The sequence below is a fragment of the Schistocerca piceifrons genome, chromosome 11, assembly GCF_021461385.2.
Source record: "Schistocerca piceifrons isolate TAMUIC-IGC-003096 chromosome 11, iqSchPice1.1, whole genome shotgun sequence".
Lineage (NCBI taxonomy): Eukaryota > Metazoa > Arthropoda > Insecta > Orthoptera > Acrididae > Schistocerca > Schistocerca piceifrons.
In genome coordinates, this window is record NC_060148.1 from 101,217,417 (window position 1) to 101,235,352 (window position 17,936).

A 17,936-nucleotide genomic window follows, 5' to 3' on the forward strand; every position below is an offset into this window, starting at 1 on the left:
TAAGCAGTTTAAACAAAATTATTGGTCAAGACGAAAACAACAACACTTGACTTTAAAGTTGTTAGCCCCTCCTCCATATTCTAAACGGTGGAGAGGTTATAGGAATTATTTTGAATGGAATTTAAATCGTGCTAAATTAATTGAAAGTCATCTAATACGAGTCCTAAGTAGTAGGTTACCGTATTACATAAAGGAAAGAAAAATGTTATTCTACGAATTATACAAAACCTTAATAATGGGGACGAAACAGTTAACACCCGGGGTGTGTGGTTATATTTTAACGACTTGTTGTATTGGAAAGCACAGTGGGAACACCAGAGATGGAAAATCTGCATTCCGAAAACTGTTGTGGACGAGTTAATTACTTATATTCATGAAGGTTACGGGCATTTTGGAATTCATAAATGTACTAAACATCTAATGAAGTATTATTATTTCAAAAATATGTCACGTATTGTGAGAAGTATTATTAGGGCTTGTGAAACCTGTCAAAAGGTTAAAGTTAATAACAAATCCAAGCGTTATAAATTATATGCTGTAATTCCTCGAGGTTTGTGGGATCTACTATCATTAGATTTTTTCGGCCCTCTGCCTCGGAGTTCAGGAGGATTAACATATGTGTTTGTTGTAATGGAATGTTGGTCCAAACATGTGAAACTATATACTTTGAAACGAGCGAATACAGCAAGCGTTATACGCTGCCTCACCCGAAATTACTTTGTTAACTGGGGCATTCCTAAACGACTTATGTCTGACAACGGTAGTGCCTTTATTAGTCAAAGATTTCAAGATATGATAAGACAATATGGAATCAAACATATCTTAATTTCGAAATATCACCCTCAAAGTAATTTAGTAGAAAGAGTCATGAAAGAATTAGGACGATTATGTAGAACTTATTGTGCACATAAACATACTCGGTGGGCCAAACTAATGCCTGAATTCGAAAAGATATTAAATGAATTGCCTCACCTAACGACGGGATTATCACCTATAGAAATTTTAGGCAAACGAATTATAGGTGAGCCTTTACTAGCTGCTTTACCTTGGCCACCAGTAAATGAGATACAACAAGATATTCCAGACGAAAAAGTTTGCGAACAGATTGTAAAAAATGCCGAACGGAGAATTAAAAGTTATAATCAACAGGCTATAGAACCCTCATTTCAGGTAGGAGATCTTGTGTTAGTACGATCTCATCCTAAAAGTTCTAAGATCGGTAAGGAATGTAGAAAATTCTTCTTGATCCTTGAAGGTCCATATGTTGTACATAAGATTGTACATCCCAAAGCATTACTTCTTATGGAACCTTCATCAGGTGTAATTAAAGGATTATATAGTGTTGATCAAATGAAACTCTTCATTCCTAAATAAGTTAATATTTAGTATATGTTACACACGGAAGAGCGTTCATAGTTTATTCATGTGGAGTTTTCGTGATAGTTGCGTATTATTTTAAAGAATAGAACAGAAAGCTTAGACAAGTGTCCTACAATAATCTACTGGTACTTCAAAAAGAGAAAGATAACCCAAAAGGGGATTTATATGGAGGAAATTTTGCTCTTAGGTCTAAAGGAATTTTGCATATTTTAAATTTACTCGGATAGTAGGAGCCAAAGGGGATGGTTAATAGTTTTAGGGACCATGGGCGTCCAGAGCTATATGGCTCACGAGAACATAGCAGAGTGCCTTTAATAGAGGTTTGTAATAGTGTTAATATAGAACACACCAAACGGGGCTCTCTCGCTTGTTTCTCCTAAATAAATGGCCATTACCCAACAAGGTGTCCGAAGGTAAAGAAAGCCGTGCCGAGATTCTAAAGAAAGTTTTGCTTGATTTCTTCTTGACCTCAGGCATAAATAAGGCATTAGGGAAGAGAATGATGTAAAGTAAATAGTAATATTAGTTATTGTGAGAAACTTATTAGTAATATACATTCTTGGAAAGAATAACTCTAGTAAATAAATGAAACTATAACTAATCTATCACAATTTGAATGCTCTGTCCTAATGTACAACGTTAAAGAACGTACTAAATTAGTATTTATTAGCAACTATTAACTGAAGAGGAGCAATCTCCCTATATTCGGCTACGAATTACCATAATAGCACAATTAAGAGTAAATGACAAATAGTCACAACGGTATCGTGTTAAAAGGATTAAATCTATCTAATAGCAAGGACTTGAGGTTACGTAAAATGTGAGGAAAATGTATTAACAGTTAAATATTGTATATTGAACAGTTTTAATTCCGGTTAAAACCTGACAAACTGAGCTTGTGGGTGGGGTATGTAGTGGGACGAAATTAAACGTCACCCATCCACCAAGTCAGCCCAGTTTGCAGGTGACTATAAGTTTAATTTAGTTTTTGTTTATGTGTTTTCTTATTATTTATAATAGATGTGAATTATCTAAAAGTTTTGTATTTTTTTTATGTGTTTCATGTACGGAGAGATCGGCGCAACGAACGGGGACAGCACCTTCGTTGCCGCGACCAGAGAGGAAATTGCTGGCCGCTATACGTCGCGGGTCGACAGCCAAGGAGCAACAGAAGATCCTGGAACCGAGTTGTTGCGTCGTGTTTCTAAAAAATTAAAAATGAATTTTTATACTCTTTTTGTACAACAATGACGTCATAATGATCTTAACCTTATTGAAAAGTTAGTCACTGTCTGTCAACGCTCAAGTTCACATCTGTATGTGTAGGAAGCTAATAAAATAGTGTATGTTACTAAAGGTGAAACACGTGTCTTGAAGATTTATTTATGAAGAGTTATGTGAACGGATTAATAATATATTTGACAAGATTATTGATTCAGACAGCGTTGGCCGAAACTTTGAATCTAAAAGTTTATTTAATGTGTGATTCTGATATCGATTAGATCAAGATAACGTGTGTCGATATAATTTTCTGAGGAGAAACAAACGAACTTTAAATTCGAAAAAGTTACGAAAACCAATTGGCCCAAGTGATGTAATTCTCTGCACACGACTCAACTGATGTTTTACAGTTTCGTTCAAGAACCATTCTATGACAATTTAAAAAAGAATATGAATCATTTTTGAAGTGGGTTGTAACTGACGTAGGTGACGAAGTCTACACATGGTCATATACCAAACGAAAACCTAAATACGTAACGTTACACCACAATTTCCAGTAGTTCGGATGCTTGCAATTACAGTTGTGATTTATTGGTGAGTTACCGTATTGTCGCTGTGTGTTTTGATGAATCAGGTTGTATCTATTCTGGTTTGGATATTTGCTATGTAGTATCCATTGCGGCTGTTGAAATTATTATGACTGCTGTAACGCTGAGCGTTTGGTTGTCCGCTGTTATGCTGGTACGACATTCCGTTGACACAGTTTGCTACGTGCTGTTGCGAAGCGTGTGGTCCATTATTGTAATTATTCCGCGCACTCGCACGCACGTCCTCATAGATCATATCCAAATTGTCAATTTAAATGGAATTTTGCCTCGTCACTAAGCTCTAAGTGTGGAAGAGAACTGTCATCCTCCATCTTTCCGGGAACGAAATTACAGAACTCCACACGTTGTCGTTTGTTACCTTCACGAAAAGCTTGCCGTAGCAGAATCTTGTACGGTTTCGTATGTACACGTCTACGCAACAAACGCCAGGACGGACATCGGGGACACGTTGAGCTGTCGCGCTGTGCGACCAACGGATTGCTGCGGACTCCTTGTGGAACTGTGGCGGATGCGCTCGACATCTTCGTCAGACACTCGGGGACGGCCCGGCGATTTGACTTTACACACACAACCTGTTTCTTGGAATTGTTCATCCCATTGTCTAACGATCTGTGCTATAGGATGTTCCACACGAAAATCGCGCTGAACTGTTATTACTGACCCGCAGTGCGCTAAACTTTGAACACAAAGCGCTTTCTGTTGTCCCGACACCATTTTTACTGGAACTGAAACGGGCGCACACTGCTGCTGACTGGCTGAAATGGTGTAAAACTCGGGCCGGCTCTTTCCACAAGTAAGTTGTTCATACACATATGTCAAATAACGTAACAGTCACGATAGTTTTGAAATGGGATGACGCATTTTGATTCACCCTATGTTCCTTGGAGCACAGGACCCGCCAGCACCACACTCGGAAGCACACGCTGGCGTGTCTCTAGCCGCCTGAGGCTCGTCTAGCTGGCTAACGCCACTGCTGCTGTAGGCGAGACACAGCCCCGTCCTTCTCTCCCTCTGCATACCAGATCACCACGTATTGACAGATGCTATGGTTTCATTTGATATAGCGAAATGATCCCTGTCGCCTGCAATTAATATGAGTATCACAACGGACTATACTCGCTCATACAGCAGTTTCTCGCAATTAATAGGGTGCAAACATTATAACGATCTCTTAAATTGTTTCGACAGTATTTGTCTTAAACAGTGGAGCTGATCAGCCTGTATACATGGTGGTTCCTGAACATACTCAAATATTTTAGTATGTTATCCTACAAGTAAAACTAAAGAAAAAGTTCATATGAACATCGGTCCGCAAATGTTTAGCTACGAAGTTCTGGCTAATAAAGGATTTTGCCTGAAATTTAGCAACTTCACTAATACGAAGCCATCGCAAAACTGTACGAGGTTAAAGTAAAGCATGTTTTCCATTTACTTCGTCGTCATTGATATGATGAATCTAATAAAATATTTTCCCAGCACGTCTAACTGACGAGACGTACTTACAATTCCTTCAAGAAGAAAACCCCGCTTGCTCGAAGATGTTCCACTTGCTACGCGATTTCAAATGTGTTTCCAACGTGACGGCGCGCCTCCACATTTCGCCAACCAGTCACTACACATTTAAATGAACATTTTCGCCATAAATGGATTGGTCGAGGTGCTACACGGCTGTGGCCACTCAGATCGCCCGAATTAACACCAATGCATTTTTTTGTATGCAGATGGGTGAAAGACATAGTTTATGAGGACAAAGTCAATACGCGTGAGGCATTACTTGCTAGCGTTGTGAACGCAACAGGCAAAATTAAGAACAATTCAGTGAAACTGAAACGAGCAACAAAATCAGTTCATACATGTGTAGCTAAATTCATTGAACTCAGTGGACACGTTTTTGAACATTTATTGTGAATGTATTGTGAAACTGTATGCCCACTGTACAACTTCCTAAACACTGAGCTTTGTTTTATCCGCTGTAACATGAATTCACGTGTGATATGGTATTAATAAAAGCAGATTATCTGACAAATTCATACAGTTTCAGTTAAAGTTATTAGCAACATTATTTCAAAATTAAATTCTCTACAACTTCTGCTGAAATCTTTGCGCAGTCGCCTCGAATTTAAAAAACAAATTGGGCAAAGTAATAAATTAAAAATTTTACGAAGTTACTTCTTTGCTTCACTGGATGTTCTGAAAAACTACTCCAGATACGCGCCTGGAGCATCTCTTATTAGTTTCACCAGATGAATAACAACAAATTAAATGGAAATCGTGCTTTACTGTAACCTCGTACAGTTTTGCGATGGCTTCATATTACCGAAGTTGGAACATTTCAGGCAAAATCTCTCACTAGCCGTAACTCCGTAGATGAACATTTGCGGACCTGTGTCGACACGAACTTTTTGCTTTAGTTTTACATGTAGAATAACATATTGAAATATTTGCATACCTTCGTGAATCACACTGTATATTCGGAACAACGGAATGATATCCATCTTGTAAAATGGTATAATTCATATTAATTTACGCTTCTTTATTTACTATACAGGTAGTTGCAAAGAATTGTGTTTTGTGATTCCACTTGTTTGCAAAATTTCAGGTTCTTCATCAGACGGCAAGTTCGGTAAAGTTACTTTGAGGGAAAAGATTTTTACTTGGCCCGACACCTGCGACCTTCCGTGATGTTCCGCAGAAACGCTAGTTGCTTCATCCGCATTTTTGTGGCGGTGGTCATGTGTAGTGGCTACAGTCGCCCAGTTTCCGTTACAGGTAAATATTATATTTTTTTCGATTCTTATGAGGCTGGGTATGATAATGGACAGCAATTTTTTGTGAAGTAATGAAGTAAATGTATAAGTTTTGCACTGAGATTTTTACGAATTTATTTTCCGGAATCGTATACAGAAGTCACCGTACATAGATTAACAGCCGACAACTCAGGTAAGTGTTTCATCCATTACTACTAGAAACACATCATGGTCCAAGTGGTTCTTTTGGTGCTAGTTTATTTAATCACGGTAGTCTTATCTCTGGTTTGAGACGTCCCCGCCGGCGCCGTGTGAATACGAGTGTGTGCAAGCTTCCCTTCAGCTGCCTGAGCCACCTGTTGCCTGCCTGTCTTATTCAAACACACTAGACTAGTAGCCTACTTGAATATATCGAGGTTCTATTTTTAGAACAGCGAGAGATGATATAAAATAATTATACCTCATTTGTTCAGAAATCTCTCTCGTCCAAGGGTCACACAAACTTGTATTCAGTACTGTTCGTTGCTCCTGCATGATAGGCAGTACGTACGTCAGACGTTATTGTTATGCATGTAGCATAACTGGCAGAGTCGGGCGTGACCCACCGTGGTACACACAGGCGTGAACTTGTTGGGGTAACTGCTTTGGGTCACAGGGCAGTCATAAGAATACTGCGAGGGAACTACGTAACATCGTTGGGTATCAATGTATCATTGCCTTTGGTATTGTAGAAAGCTCCAGTTGGAATGCCATTTGGTCATCAAGTTGCGTATACAGGGTGTTTTTCAAGTGGTTCAAATGGCTCTGAGCACTATGCGACTTAACTTCTGAGGTCATCAGTCGCCTAGAACTTAGAACTAAATACGCTGCTCCATTGACTCCACATCTGGAATGCGCTCTGCGTACACGATACTTCTGAGGTGGCCCCATAACCAGAAACCGCACCGGTTGAGATGCTGTGAACAAACAGGCCATGCAAATGGACAACCTTCTCCAATCCATCAACCAGGGAAGACACGATTGAGATGCGTCCGAACGTTGTCGGCAAAGTGGGCTGGAGCCCCATCATGTAGCAGCCACATAACCATTAGAATCATGAGTAGCACTTCTTCCAGCAAGACGCCCGCCAGTAATGCCGATAGTTCCGGCCTATTAGGCGACGTGGAAGGAAGACTGGTCCCAAAATATGGCCGCCAGTTATCCCGACCCACACATTCCGGCTGCACCGATGCTGATGATTCGCTGTTATGGCCGTTCTGCATACCATCCCACAGATGGTTGTTATGAGAGTTGAAGACACCATTGCACGTAAATGTTGCGTCATCTGTGAATAGGATGAATGACACAGATCCCGGAATCGTGGTTACCTGGTGAAGAAACCACTGACAAACTTGTCCCGATGTGGAAAGTCTGTCGTTAATAAGTCCTGCACGCACTGTAACTGATAACGGTAGTAACAATCGTCATGGAGAATGTCCCACACGGTCGTCTGGCTTACCCTGTAGTGGTGGGCCCACTGCCTGGTACTGAGATGGCGGTCGGCTTCCACAGTGCTGATTACATTTTCTTCCAACTCTAGTGTCTGATCATTTCGGGTACGTCCTTCATGGCTTCGTGCATCCAACGTCATGATGTGCGAGAAACAGTATCACCCTCTAGGAGGATATCATGCATACTTTAACTGTAGCTGCATGGTGTTACACTGCAGCTTCTGTAACAAAGAATGACTGAATAAATGGTCTCTGGCGTAGGGACCCCATGCATTTCCGGACATCATTCGACTTTTTTTGTTCCTTATCTTCAAATTGATCAAGCACTAGAGATTGTACATGGTAGAAAAAAATCACCTTGTGTAATCCATAGACCCTTAAAGTGATAAAAGTAACCTGTCTGTGGAACGTATCGGCAGAATTTTCACAAAGGTTTAGCAATGCACCTTTAGCTGTGCTATGTCCCACACCGTAACTATTTTTTTTTTTTTTTTTTTTTTTTTTTTTTTTTTTTGGGAGAGAGACATTCTGATGTTACAGAGTTCATCTTTGACAGGCAACTGCAAAATGTGACACGAAACCAGCTAAATGGAGAATCCAACAGATCCCATTCCTATTTACTCATAATTTCGTTTACAAACCGACTACCTCTATTTCCTTCACGTCAAAGTAAAATCAGATATGACAGACAAATTCTCCTCTAAGAGTCACGTCCTAAGACTTCACATAAATTTTAAACATTTTTGGTGTTAACTGTATTAAAATCCTACAATATACTCAGTTTTCGTACGCTGTGTACCATCAGAAACGTATTTTGTACTATAACATCAATTGCGATCAACATTTATCCTCGATAAACGTTATCGGAGTAGCAACTTCATTCAAAGAAATATTTATCCCATGTTTAATTGTGTATCAATGTTAATAAACGTAAATTTTATCTAATTTTCATAAGTTACCAGTGATGTGTGGTACGTATGTCGTAGAAAATCAGTGTTTGTGTAGCGCTTGTTGTAAGCAACATGTCGTATCCCATTGTCTGCATTTACCGTAAACTAACGATAACTTTCATTTGGTTTTCGACTACAACCTCAAATAATTTCAAGAGATTAGTAGCGTTTATAGAAGGTGCTACAGCAGCTATATTGGAAACATCGATTTGCCTACGGACTGCTTCATATCTTAACAGTGATCCACAACACACTGCAGCCCTACTGTGAACACCGTCCTCGAACGTGGGAAGAGTTAGCTGATGTTTATAAGTTAAGATCAGTCGCCTGGAAGCTACTGTATATGGGTGTTCCTGGAGAGTTACCAGCAGTCATGTATCAGATACGCCACAAATACCTGATTTACTATCATCTCCTGCTGTCGCTTCTACAGGGAGTACATGACCTGTCCCCGCTGATCCACTTGGCTGTCAGCAGCTTGTACAGGAAGTACATGATCTGTCACCATTCATCCACTTTAGTGGGAGCGACATGTCAGTGGCAGGACTAGGCTCCCTGTACAGGGGTGGCAGGGACCAGGGATGACTCAGCACGTGGTACTCATCACCCTAACCAACGAATCTGAGGAGCTGTCTTCCACTGAAACCGAAACTGAATCACTCAGACTCACTTCAGCTGATGGTATGTTCTGTGTCAAGAACAGGCAAACGCAAAAGGGTAGGATCTATTAACAGTAGGAAGTTCAAATGGACGGCGAGTAAAGGTATTCCTTAGGGAAATGGCAAAATGAGAGAGATGGGAGGGAACACTAAGTGTACTCAGTGTGTATGGCTGGCTGCCTTATTCAGCCTGCTGAAGAGGCCATTCAGTCATCTTCTGAGGGAGTGGGGTGGTACTGGCTGCCGCCTGTGCTCTGCGGCCACGATTGGATCATTCAACTGGCAGAGAACCTTCAGAAAGCTCATCTAATTTCAGTGAGACTCTCAATTTGAAGCAGTGTAAAAGTGATCATGCACTTCCCGTTCTGAATCGAATGGAACGACTGACACAGGGTTCGAAGGGTCTGTGACAAAGCAGGCTGAAATATCTTGAACTTGCATCCTAGGGTTGAGTACTCTACGGACACACCAAAAGGGTCAGGCGTGTGGTACACATCAGAGGCTGCTACTCAGGTAGCTGTTCAGGTGTGGAGTAGCTGCGGTAGCACCTTCTATAAACGCTACTAATCTCTTGAAATTATTAGAGAATGTAGTCGAAAACCAAATGAAAGTTACCGTTAGTTTACGGTAAATGCAGACAATGGGATACGACATAATGCTTACAACAAGCGCTACACAAACACTGATTTTCTACGACATACGTACCACACATCACTGGTAACTTATGAAAATTAGATAAAATTTACGTTTATTAACATTGATACACAATTAAACATGGGATAAATGTTTCTTTGAATGAAGTTGCTACTCCGATAACTTTTATCGAGGATAAATGTTGATCGCAATTGATGTTATAGCACAAAATACGTTTCTGATGGTACACAGCGTACGAAAACTGAGTATTTAGCAGCCACTGATGAAGTGAAAGCACCTCTTAACTATCGGTATTATGGCAAGATGTACTAAACTGACTTTGGAGATGAATATGAATGAGTGACTGCAACATGATGCATTTGTTGAACGTTTTGCTGCACAGTTGTTTTATATTTGGAATGGAAGAATAACAATCGATAAATCCACACACTGTATCACATTGCCAACGAACTTCCACAGAGTCAGAGCAATCACATACAAAATCATCTTCAAATTTCTTGAAATATCCCACAGAATAAAAAAAAATCGTTAGACATTTTGTACGCAAATACTCCTCTAGAGATGTTTCTCCTTATTGAATTATTTGGACCAACCATTTCAAATTAGCTCCATAATTAAATTTTATGTAAAGGGGCCAAGAAACAAGAGCACTATAAAAACCTAAAAACTAATAATTAGAAAGTAAAATTTAATAATTTCATTGGCTATAAAACTGAATAAAATGATGATGCATGTGACCAGGCCAGGAGACCCACTTGTGCAGAGTCCAGCTACTTGTTTCAAGGCATTTCAGTTGAAGCCACTTTGGAGACTGCGTGTCAATGGAGATGAAATGATGGTGAAGTCAACACAACACCCAATCTCTGAGTGGAGAAAATGTCAGCTACACTGCACTGACCACATTTTTTTTTACCACATTCCTCACATTCCTTACTATACGTTGGCCTACAAAGGAAAAGAAGCCAATGGCATCGCCACTGTTACCCTAAACTTAGTAAGAAGCATCCCCCCCCCGCCCCAAAACCAAATAATATCCACCACTTCATGTGTAGGCTCCAGTCAGTAAGACACCATTAACATCAACCATCTCTTTTTTAAGCCATCTCTGTCACGCCAACACATCCTCACAAAGACATCACCCTGAACATCACTTGGAGGAAAGTTGGCTGGTGGAGAAGTGTTTGTAGATCACTGATGCTTATCTCATCAGAAGTGTGTATAAATAACTGCTATGGGAATCGATTCTGTAAAATGGAGGAAAGAAAGGTATGTCAGATGCTTTTAGCATGGGTGATCCAGCTACAACGATTGTGGCAGGAAGTGCTCTGAAGAAATTTCGATTAATATCATTGGTAATTAGGGTTGTTCACAACTGCACAATGTTGGGTGTTAAGGTATTTCCAGAAATTGAGAGATGATTTGTCACCACCACCTGACAGGTAGTGGACAGTGTGTCCATGAATCCATGTTACTGAGTAGATCTTAGTCCACAGAAATTAGTCCATGCCTGGGAAGAGAATCATTTGTGCTGTGTTGATGTCAGGAGTCATGCATGAGATGAACATCAACATCTGGTGGGTCAAAGACTAAACATCACTCGCCTCGCTTAGATGGCCGTCGTTGTACTCCACATGTGGTACATAATGGCGATGCCATCTGATGTATCTGGTAGAAACGCATCTTTCATACTTGCTTCCCACTAACAGTCATGTATCAGGTGGACTGAACATCTGACATGAGCATAGGGGTCTGCACTTCCCTCCACACTGAATTCCACCAGAAGATGTCATATGTTTTCTCAGTTATATTCGGTGAAAGCTGCGATTGCAGCAACGCATACACTACCTAGGCCAATGCTAGATGTGGAGGGGAAGCGGGGTCTGGCTGTAGCTGTATTCAAGAAAGAAATAGCATAAGTAGGAAAAAGGTGCTGAGACATCTGTCAGTGGCTCTGTAGCAACGAGAGAGATTGGGGTAAGGGTCCTCTCAATAGGCTGGTGAGGCAAGTCAGAATACGTTGCAACATCTTGACATGCAAGCTTATAAAGAGGGCTGTTCCTCGATGTAGGAGCTGACAGACATTGAGGCCTCCTTTGCCCTTAACAAGTGTGAGGAACTCATAGCTGACCTGAAACAACATGCCTTGACTCACAATTGATGGCAGAATGGGAAAGTCTGGGCCATGTGCAGGATTTGCGATGTGACATAAATGTTTGCATAGCACATCGATTGCAGCAAGCCCACAGTTCAGAGCTGATGGTCAAGGAGCTCTGGCCAGATCTAAAATAAGACATGCTTACTGTTAAGGTGCATAGATCACCAGAAGTCGCCCATAAAACCAATACCTAGATATGTAGTCATGCCACAGACCTGCACGGAAGTGACACATTCAGTGGGCAGCCCATGTACTATAGATAGTGCACGACATTTGGTGAATATTAATGACGCTACTGAAGGAGTATGGTACCACCCCACCCACTCCATTGCTGTTTGAACAACGTTGCTGTAGAGCAGGTGGAGGACCAGGCCTCCCACCTAGGCCATGGAAGAAAAAGTGTGGATACCAAGACTCATTGAAGTGTTGACAGAGACAGCAAAGTAACTCTTCAATGGTGTCAACGTACAGGACTGGGGAAACAGGGCATCCATTCCATACCAGTCCTTGGACCAGGATAGACGGTATAAGACGACCATGGTACGTAATCCAAGATGACGTGTCCCAGAGCTGTCTGGGAATTCTATCTTCTGGATCTTCACTGCCAGATTAGAGTGATGAACCCTATCAAAGTCCTCGCTGGAATAAAAGGAGGCCAAGAGTACCATCATGCACCATGTCTCCATAAATGCAGTCATGTCACAGTATCAACGTAAGGATGTCCAGAAGTTGTAATTACCTCATGATGACGCCTAGTTGTGGTATACCACAAAGCAGGCAACACTTTTCAAGTTCGCTGCCAAAAGCCAGTGAAGATCTTCATGTCAGACTTCATGGAAGACAGGGGCCGATAGTCACTGACGCTAGTTCCTCTGTTTGGTTTATCAACAGAATCAAGCAACCCTAAAAGGAAGCCAGGAAGATGCAGGATGTCCACAAGGCCCCCATGAGCTGTTGACATTCAAGAAAATGTAGGGGAGACACATTCAATTTACAGGGGCCTCGCCCATGCCATACCATCTGGCATTGAAAGGTGACAGTATCTATACAGGCTGCATGATAGGAAAAGCCAATGAGCCATGTTCTAGTGACTTGTTTGCCCAAACATTGGAGCATGAGAGATAGTTACGATCTATGTGGCTGGAGGAGTACCTGACATGGTGTGTGAAACCCTCCCTATCGACATGTACATATTCACACGTGTCAGTGAATCGAAGGGTGATTCTGATGGTGGAGAGGGCCACACATAGAGTGTAGTGTGGCAGTTGGCCCTTAGGCACCTGAATGTAGTTAAAATCACCACCGAAAATGAAGTCATCCTGACGCCCATCAAGAGTGGCATGAAGGTATCCTGAAAGAAGGAGACCATTCTCCATGATGGCCCAATCCGGAGGGTGTGTAGATGTTTATGGATCTGGTGCTATGAAGAGTGTACGCAATGCTGCTCCTGCCAAGGAGTAAAGTGATGTCTTTGGTAATTAAGCCATCAAAGAAGAACCCCACGCCACTGCCAATGCCAAATGTGTAGGTGATGTGTGTGTCGTATTCGAAAGGCTCTACAAAATCCCTGACATAGACATCCTGAAGGGTAACTATGTCTATATCTGCTGTGTTCAGTGTATCCTTTAACATCGTCAGTTTATGCTCCACATGGATGTTATTGACGTTGAGCATGGCCTGTCAGTACTGTTGAGTTCCGACGTCTACCTGGAATGTGATATGCACTCTGTGAGTAGCAGTCTGGGGTGTACCAGCCGTGGTATCCACAGTGGTGTCGTTGCTCTGCCCAGTACCTCCATCAGAACATTATCTTTTGTGGTACAAGGTGGTAGTATGGTGTCATCGTCTACCTTATATGGCCAGAAGCTCATTGGCACAGATATTGTGTCGTTTGGTGGGTCGTCTACTTCACACACAAGTGAAGTTGGTATCATAAGAGGGAAGCCATGTGGGATGAGCCACTGCGCTACTATGACATGAAGCATTTGTGGGCCAAGGTGACTGAGGAATTTGCGTCAGCGAACATTTGATTGTCATCATGTAGCCATTTGCTGAAGGTAATCATCTAAGTGTCATGTTTCCACTTCTGGCGCTTCCATGGCGGCTTTTGTTTCCAACATGCAGCTCAGATTTAAAATGGTAGCAGTTGTCTGTTGACTCATTGCAGAAGTCGCTACAACACTAGGTGCCTTTTCTCTATTGTTGCCATCAGTGGGCAGGAGAGTTCTCCCCACATTAACAACTCTGGTTGCAGTGATGTGACAAGTGACGGATCAGTCACTGTGATGGCAGTCTTCGTTTGTAATGGATCATGTGAGTTGTGCTGAAGATCGTGCGCTGACCACAGCATAGGTCACAGGATAGACAGTGGACGTCGCAATGGGGGCAGCGTCGTTGAGTGGTGTCTCTCTAAGCTGGCGCCAGAGACAGTTACGGCGGAATGTCCTTCCTAGTTGCAGGAAGCATAGGTATGGGGCTGCCTGTCATATGTGATGATGGCCCTCCATCGTCCTATAATCAGGTATAATGGCACATGCTTCACTAATTCAATTTTCAGTTAATGGATACTGTAGAGAAAAGGATAGGTATCAAATTTTTTCCATTTGTCGGCCTGGTGGTTGAGTACATTGGCATATGGCTTGGAAGCCAACATGACGATGTCTGGTGGGACCTCAAATGGAAGGTCAAAGACAGTGATCGAATGGAGGTGTTGCACGTGCTGATTCTCAATATCGGTGCACAATTCTGACACCTACAACATTTCCGATAATGGAAAAGTGAATGCCAGTTACATCCCGTGGGTCGAGGCAAAGATCATCCCGTGCAAAGTTCTCAGTTTCAAAAGGTCGTAGTTGTGCATATTCAACTTGAAATGTTATCTTAATCGCTACTCAGTGTTAAGTGTACGCCATGGTTCGCTCATAAGAGGGACGCAGTACTCGAAACCGCGGCAAGAAGTAAACAAGGAAATCGCGCGTGTGCACTCCAGAACAGGCGGGACGCCAGCCGAACTCAGCGACAGAGGCGGGGTACGAAACTGAAGACCTTCGAAAACAAACCAGAGTGCACATTTCTACGACTTTTTTAGATGCAATCTTCTTGACACAAAGGGCTGGGCGTTTTCAGTTTTAACCTAGGCCTTCACTTGGGAACCCAGGAAGTTGAAGGCTTTAAAGATGAAAGTATTCTCCTTGCGCCGGCCGGTTCTAGGCGCTTCAGTCTAGAACCGCGTGATCGCTACGGTCATAGGTTCGAATCGTGCCTCGGGCATGGATGTGTGTGATGTCCTTAGGTTAGTTAAGTTTAACTAGCTCTAAGTTCTAGGGTACTGATGACCTCAGATGTTAAGTCCCATAGTGCTCAGAGCCATTCTCCTTGCCACCAAGAGTGATTACCTGCTTTCTAATTTTCTTATCTGGCAAGGTCTAGAAACACAAAAAAACTAGCTCTTATTAAATATTTCGCTAAAATTAAGTCTTAACACAGGAAAGAAATGTTTAGTTACAGGGTACTGTAGACTGAGGTGAACTAAGTGAACTTAGGGAACAGTCTCTCTCTTCTATCCTACGCAGTTGGCACAGTTCGGAAACGGAGCCTGAACTTAAGTAACAGAACTTCTTACCGTGTCCTCCTCTACCATTTCGTTTTACTCAACAGTATTTCTCGATACCAGTATTATTTTCCGAATTTAGGACAGGTCAGTATTATCTCAGTTGATTTTCAGATAATTTTATATACAGTATGTTATATTTCGAGCTAAAATTTACGAAAAGGAACTATTTTCATACGATATTTTAGTTTCGATGTTATAACCGATACGTACTACTTCTGGATATATAGTTAAAATAATTTTTTTGCAAACACTTCAAATTGCTAATTATTGGCACACCTAAAATTTCTATAATTAATTATGTGCCCCTGTACTTTTTACTGTATTTGTTTCTGGATTCATTTATGAAATAATAATACAAATTAATAATGTAAATAAAACTACAAGGGATTCATTTGATAAGAAAAGCAGTATAACATTTGGAATATTGTTATTTCCGCAGAGTAAGAGAGTTGTAAGCATGCCTATGATGTGATGGGAGGTATTTTTGTGCGAACAATTTAATTTCGGCTTTGTTAAGGTAAAAATCAAAATACTGTATGATATACTAAAATGTGAGAAAATACATCTACATTCAAAAATTTTTCCGACAACAATATTCAAATTTATTTGGTTGAAACCAACTGTGAGGACCTGATCTGACATTTACATCTTCAAGAATCAGACCCCTAGACAAGAAGAACTGGAGCCAACTCAACATGGCACACTAAGCATACTAGAAAGATTATTGTAAACTATGCACGTCTCAACTATTGATAAAAAAACTTTGCTTAATGTGGATAATAAATGGAAAGAGAAAGGAGGGGTGAGATTACAAATTGACGGAATGGTTTCAGTCTTCCAGTCAGTTGCCGTCTGCATGGTCCACCATTAGGATGTCAGGACTAAGGACACCTAGGTCCTGGGAGTCGGCTGTGCTCAGTATCGAGGGAGGGGAAATTCGTTCTCAACGATTCCAATTTCCGATATGTAGGGGAAGGCAGAAGTAAACGAACTAGATGTTAGTAAGAGAAAGGACACTTCTAACAGATCCTTTCTCAGAATAGTTCATTTTAACTAGTTCTTTCATAAACTACGGATCCCTAAACATACCTATTCATCAATGTCAGTGCCGTCAACTTCTGCGTTTAAAACAAAGTATCAGGCGAAGCGACTGTATTTCTATGTATTGATACTGCAATGAATCAGAATGAAGTTCTTAAAAATTCAATCAAGTTCCTGAATTCATTGATTTGCCAAGCCTTTCGCTGCACGGCTTAAATCTGAAAATTTGCTTGGCTGTCATTCCTCTTCGAAACATAAAGAAACTAAGATTTGCAGTGGCACCACGTTTTCTGCAAAAAACGATGATAATATCATTGAAGCCACTATGTTAAATGGGAGCATGGCAGGAGAAGATATACTGCTACGACTCATCCCAATGGTCCCAGCAGATATGCCGTTCAAGTTGAAAGGTTTGCTGTTCCCGATGCGTCTCACATTTTCAGAGACCACCAACAAAGCGTCGGCCGAAGTGGCCGAGCGGTTCTAGGCGCTTCAGTCTGGAACTGCGCGACCGCTACGGTCGCAGGTTCAAATCCTGCCTCGGGCATGGATGTGTGTGATGACCTTGGGTTAGTTAAGTTTAAGTAGTTCTAAGTTCTAGGGGACTGATGACCTAAGATGTTAAGTCCCATAGTGCTCAGAGCCATTTGAACCAACAAAGCACAGGGATGTTCGCTACAAGTCTGAGTACTAAATTTTGGCGAATCCATGCTTCACGAATGCTGCATGTGGCCTGATGAGACGTTGGAATGTGTTCTGATTTATTCGTGTGTGCACCAGACAGAAAAGGAAAAAAAAATTCAGTAACCAAAATATTTGACTACACAGAATTTAAACAGAAATACTTCCTTTGTTTTGAGCGGCATGAATCACATGCCCAGTACCCGGTACAACTCGAAAATCGAGTCTTAAGTATTTAACGTGGCTGAAATAAAAGTACTGCGTTGGTCTGTGTATATCAAAAGATAAATATGAAAAAAAGACGATTGTCTGTGATCAGTACTTTTAAAGGAGTACGTGTGTGTTCACAGAGAGACATATGAGAAGAACATTTAATGACTAAGCCTGGTAAGTTATGTCTGGATATAAATACGAAGCTACATAACCACCGGAATGTTTTCCGCGTTGTTACAAGTGTGTGAAAGGAAAAGCCAACGGGCAATACGCAAAGAACGTACTGGAGTACTGGTATAGTCCTGCGTATTCAATTAGAGAGACATATAAACAGGTAGAACACGGCGATGCGGTCGGCAACACCTGAAAAGGCAACAAGTGTCTGGCACAGTTGTTAGATCGGTTACTGCTGCTACAATGGCAGGTTATCAAGATGTAAATCAGTTTGACCGTGGTGTTACTGTCGGCGCAGGAGCGACAGGACACAGCATGTCCAGAGTAGCGATGAAGTGGGGATCTTCCCG

At 41.4% G+C, this 17,936-nt stretch overlaps 1 protein-coding gene across 4 annotated transcripts in view; it reads left to right on the forward strand.

Annotated features, from left to right (window-relative positions):
* Positions 1-17,936, forward strand: part of LOC124720195 (poly [ADP-ribose] polymerase tankyrase-1-like) — a 74,282-nt gene that overhangs the window by 20,905 nt on the left and 35,441 nt on the right. For all 4 annotated transcript variants that reach the window (XM_047245519.1, XM_047245518.1, XM_047245516.1 and 1 more), the window contains exon 2: positions 5,809-5,978. In XM_047245519.1, coding sequence (XP_047101475.1) covers positions 5,891-5,978 — 88 coding nt within the window. In that variant the 5' untranslated portion in view covers positions 5,809-5,890. The remainder of the gene's footprint in view (positions 1-5,808; positions 5,979-17,936) is intronic.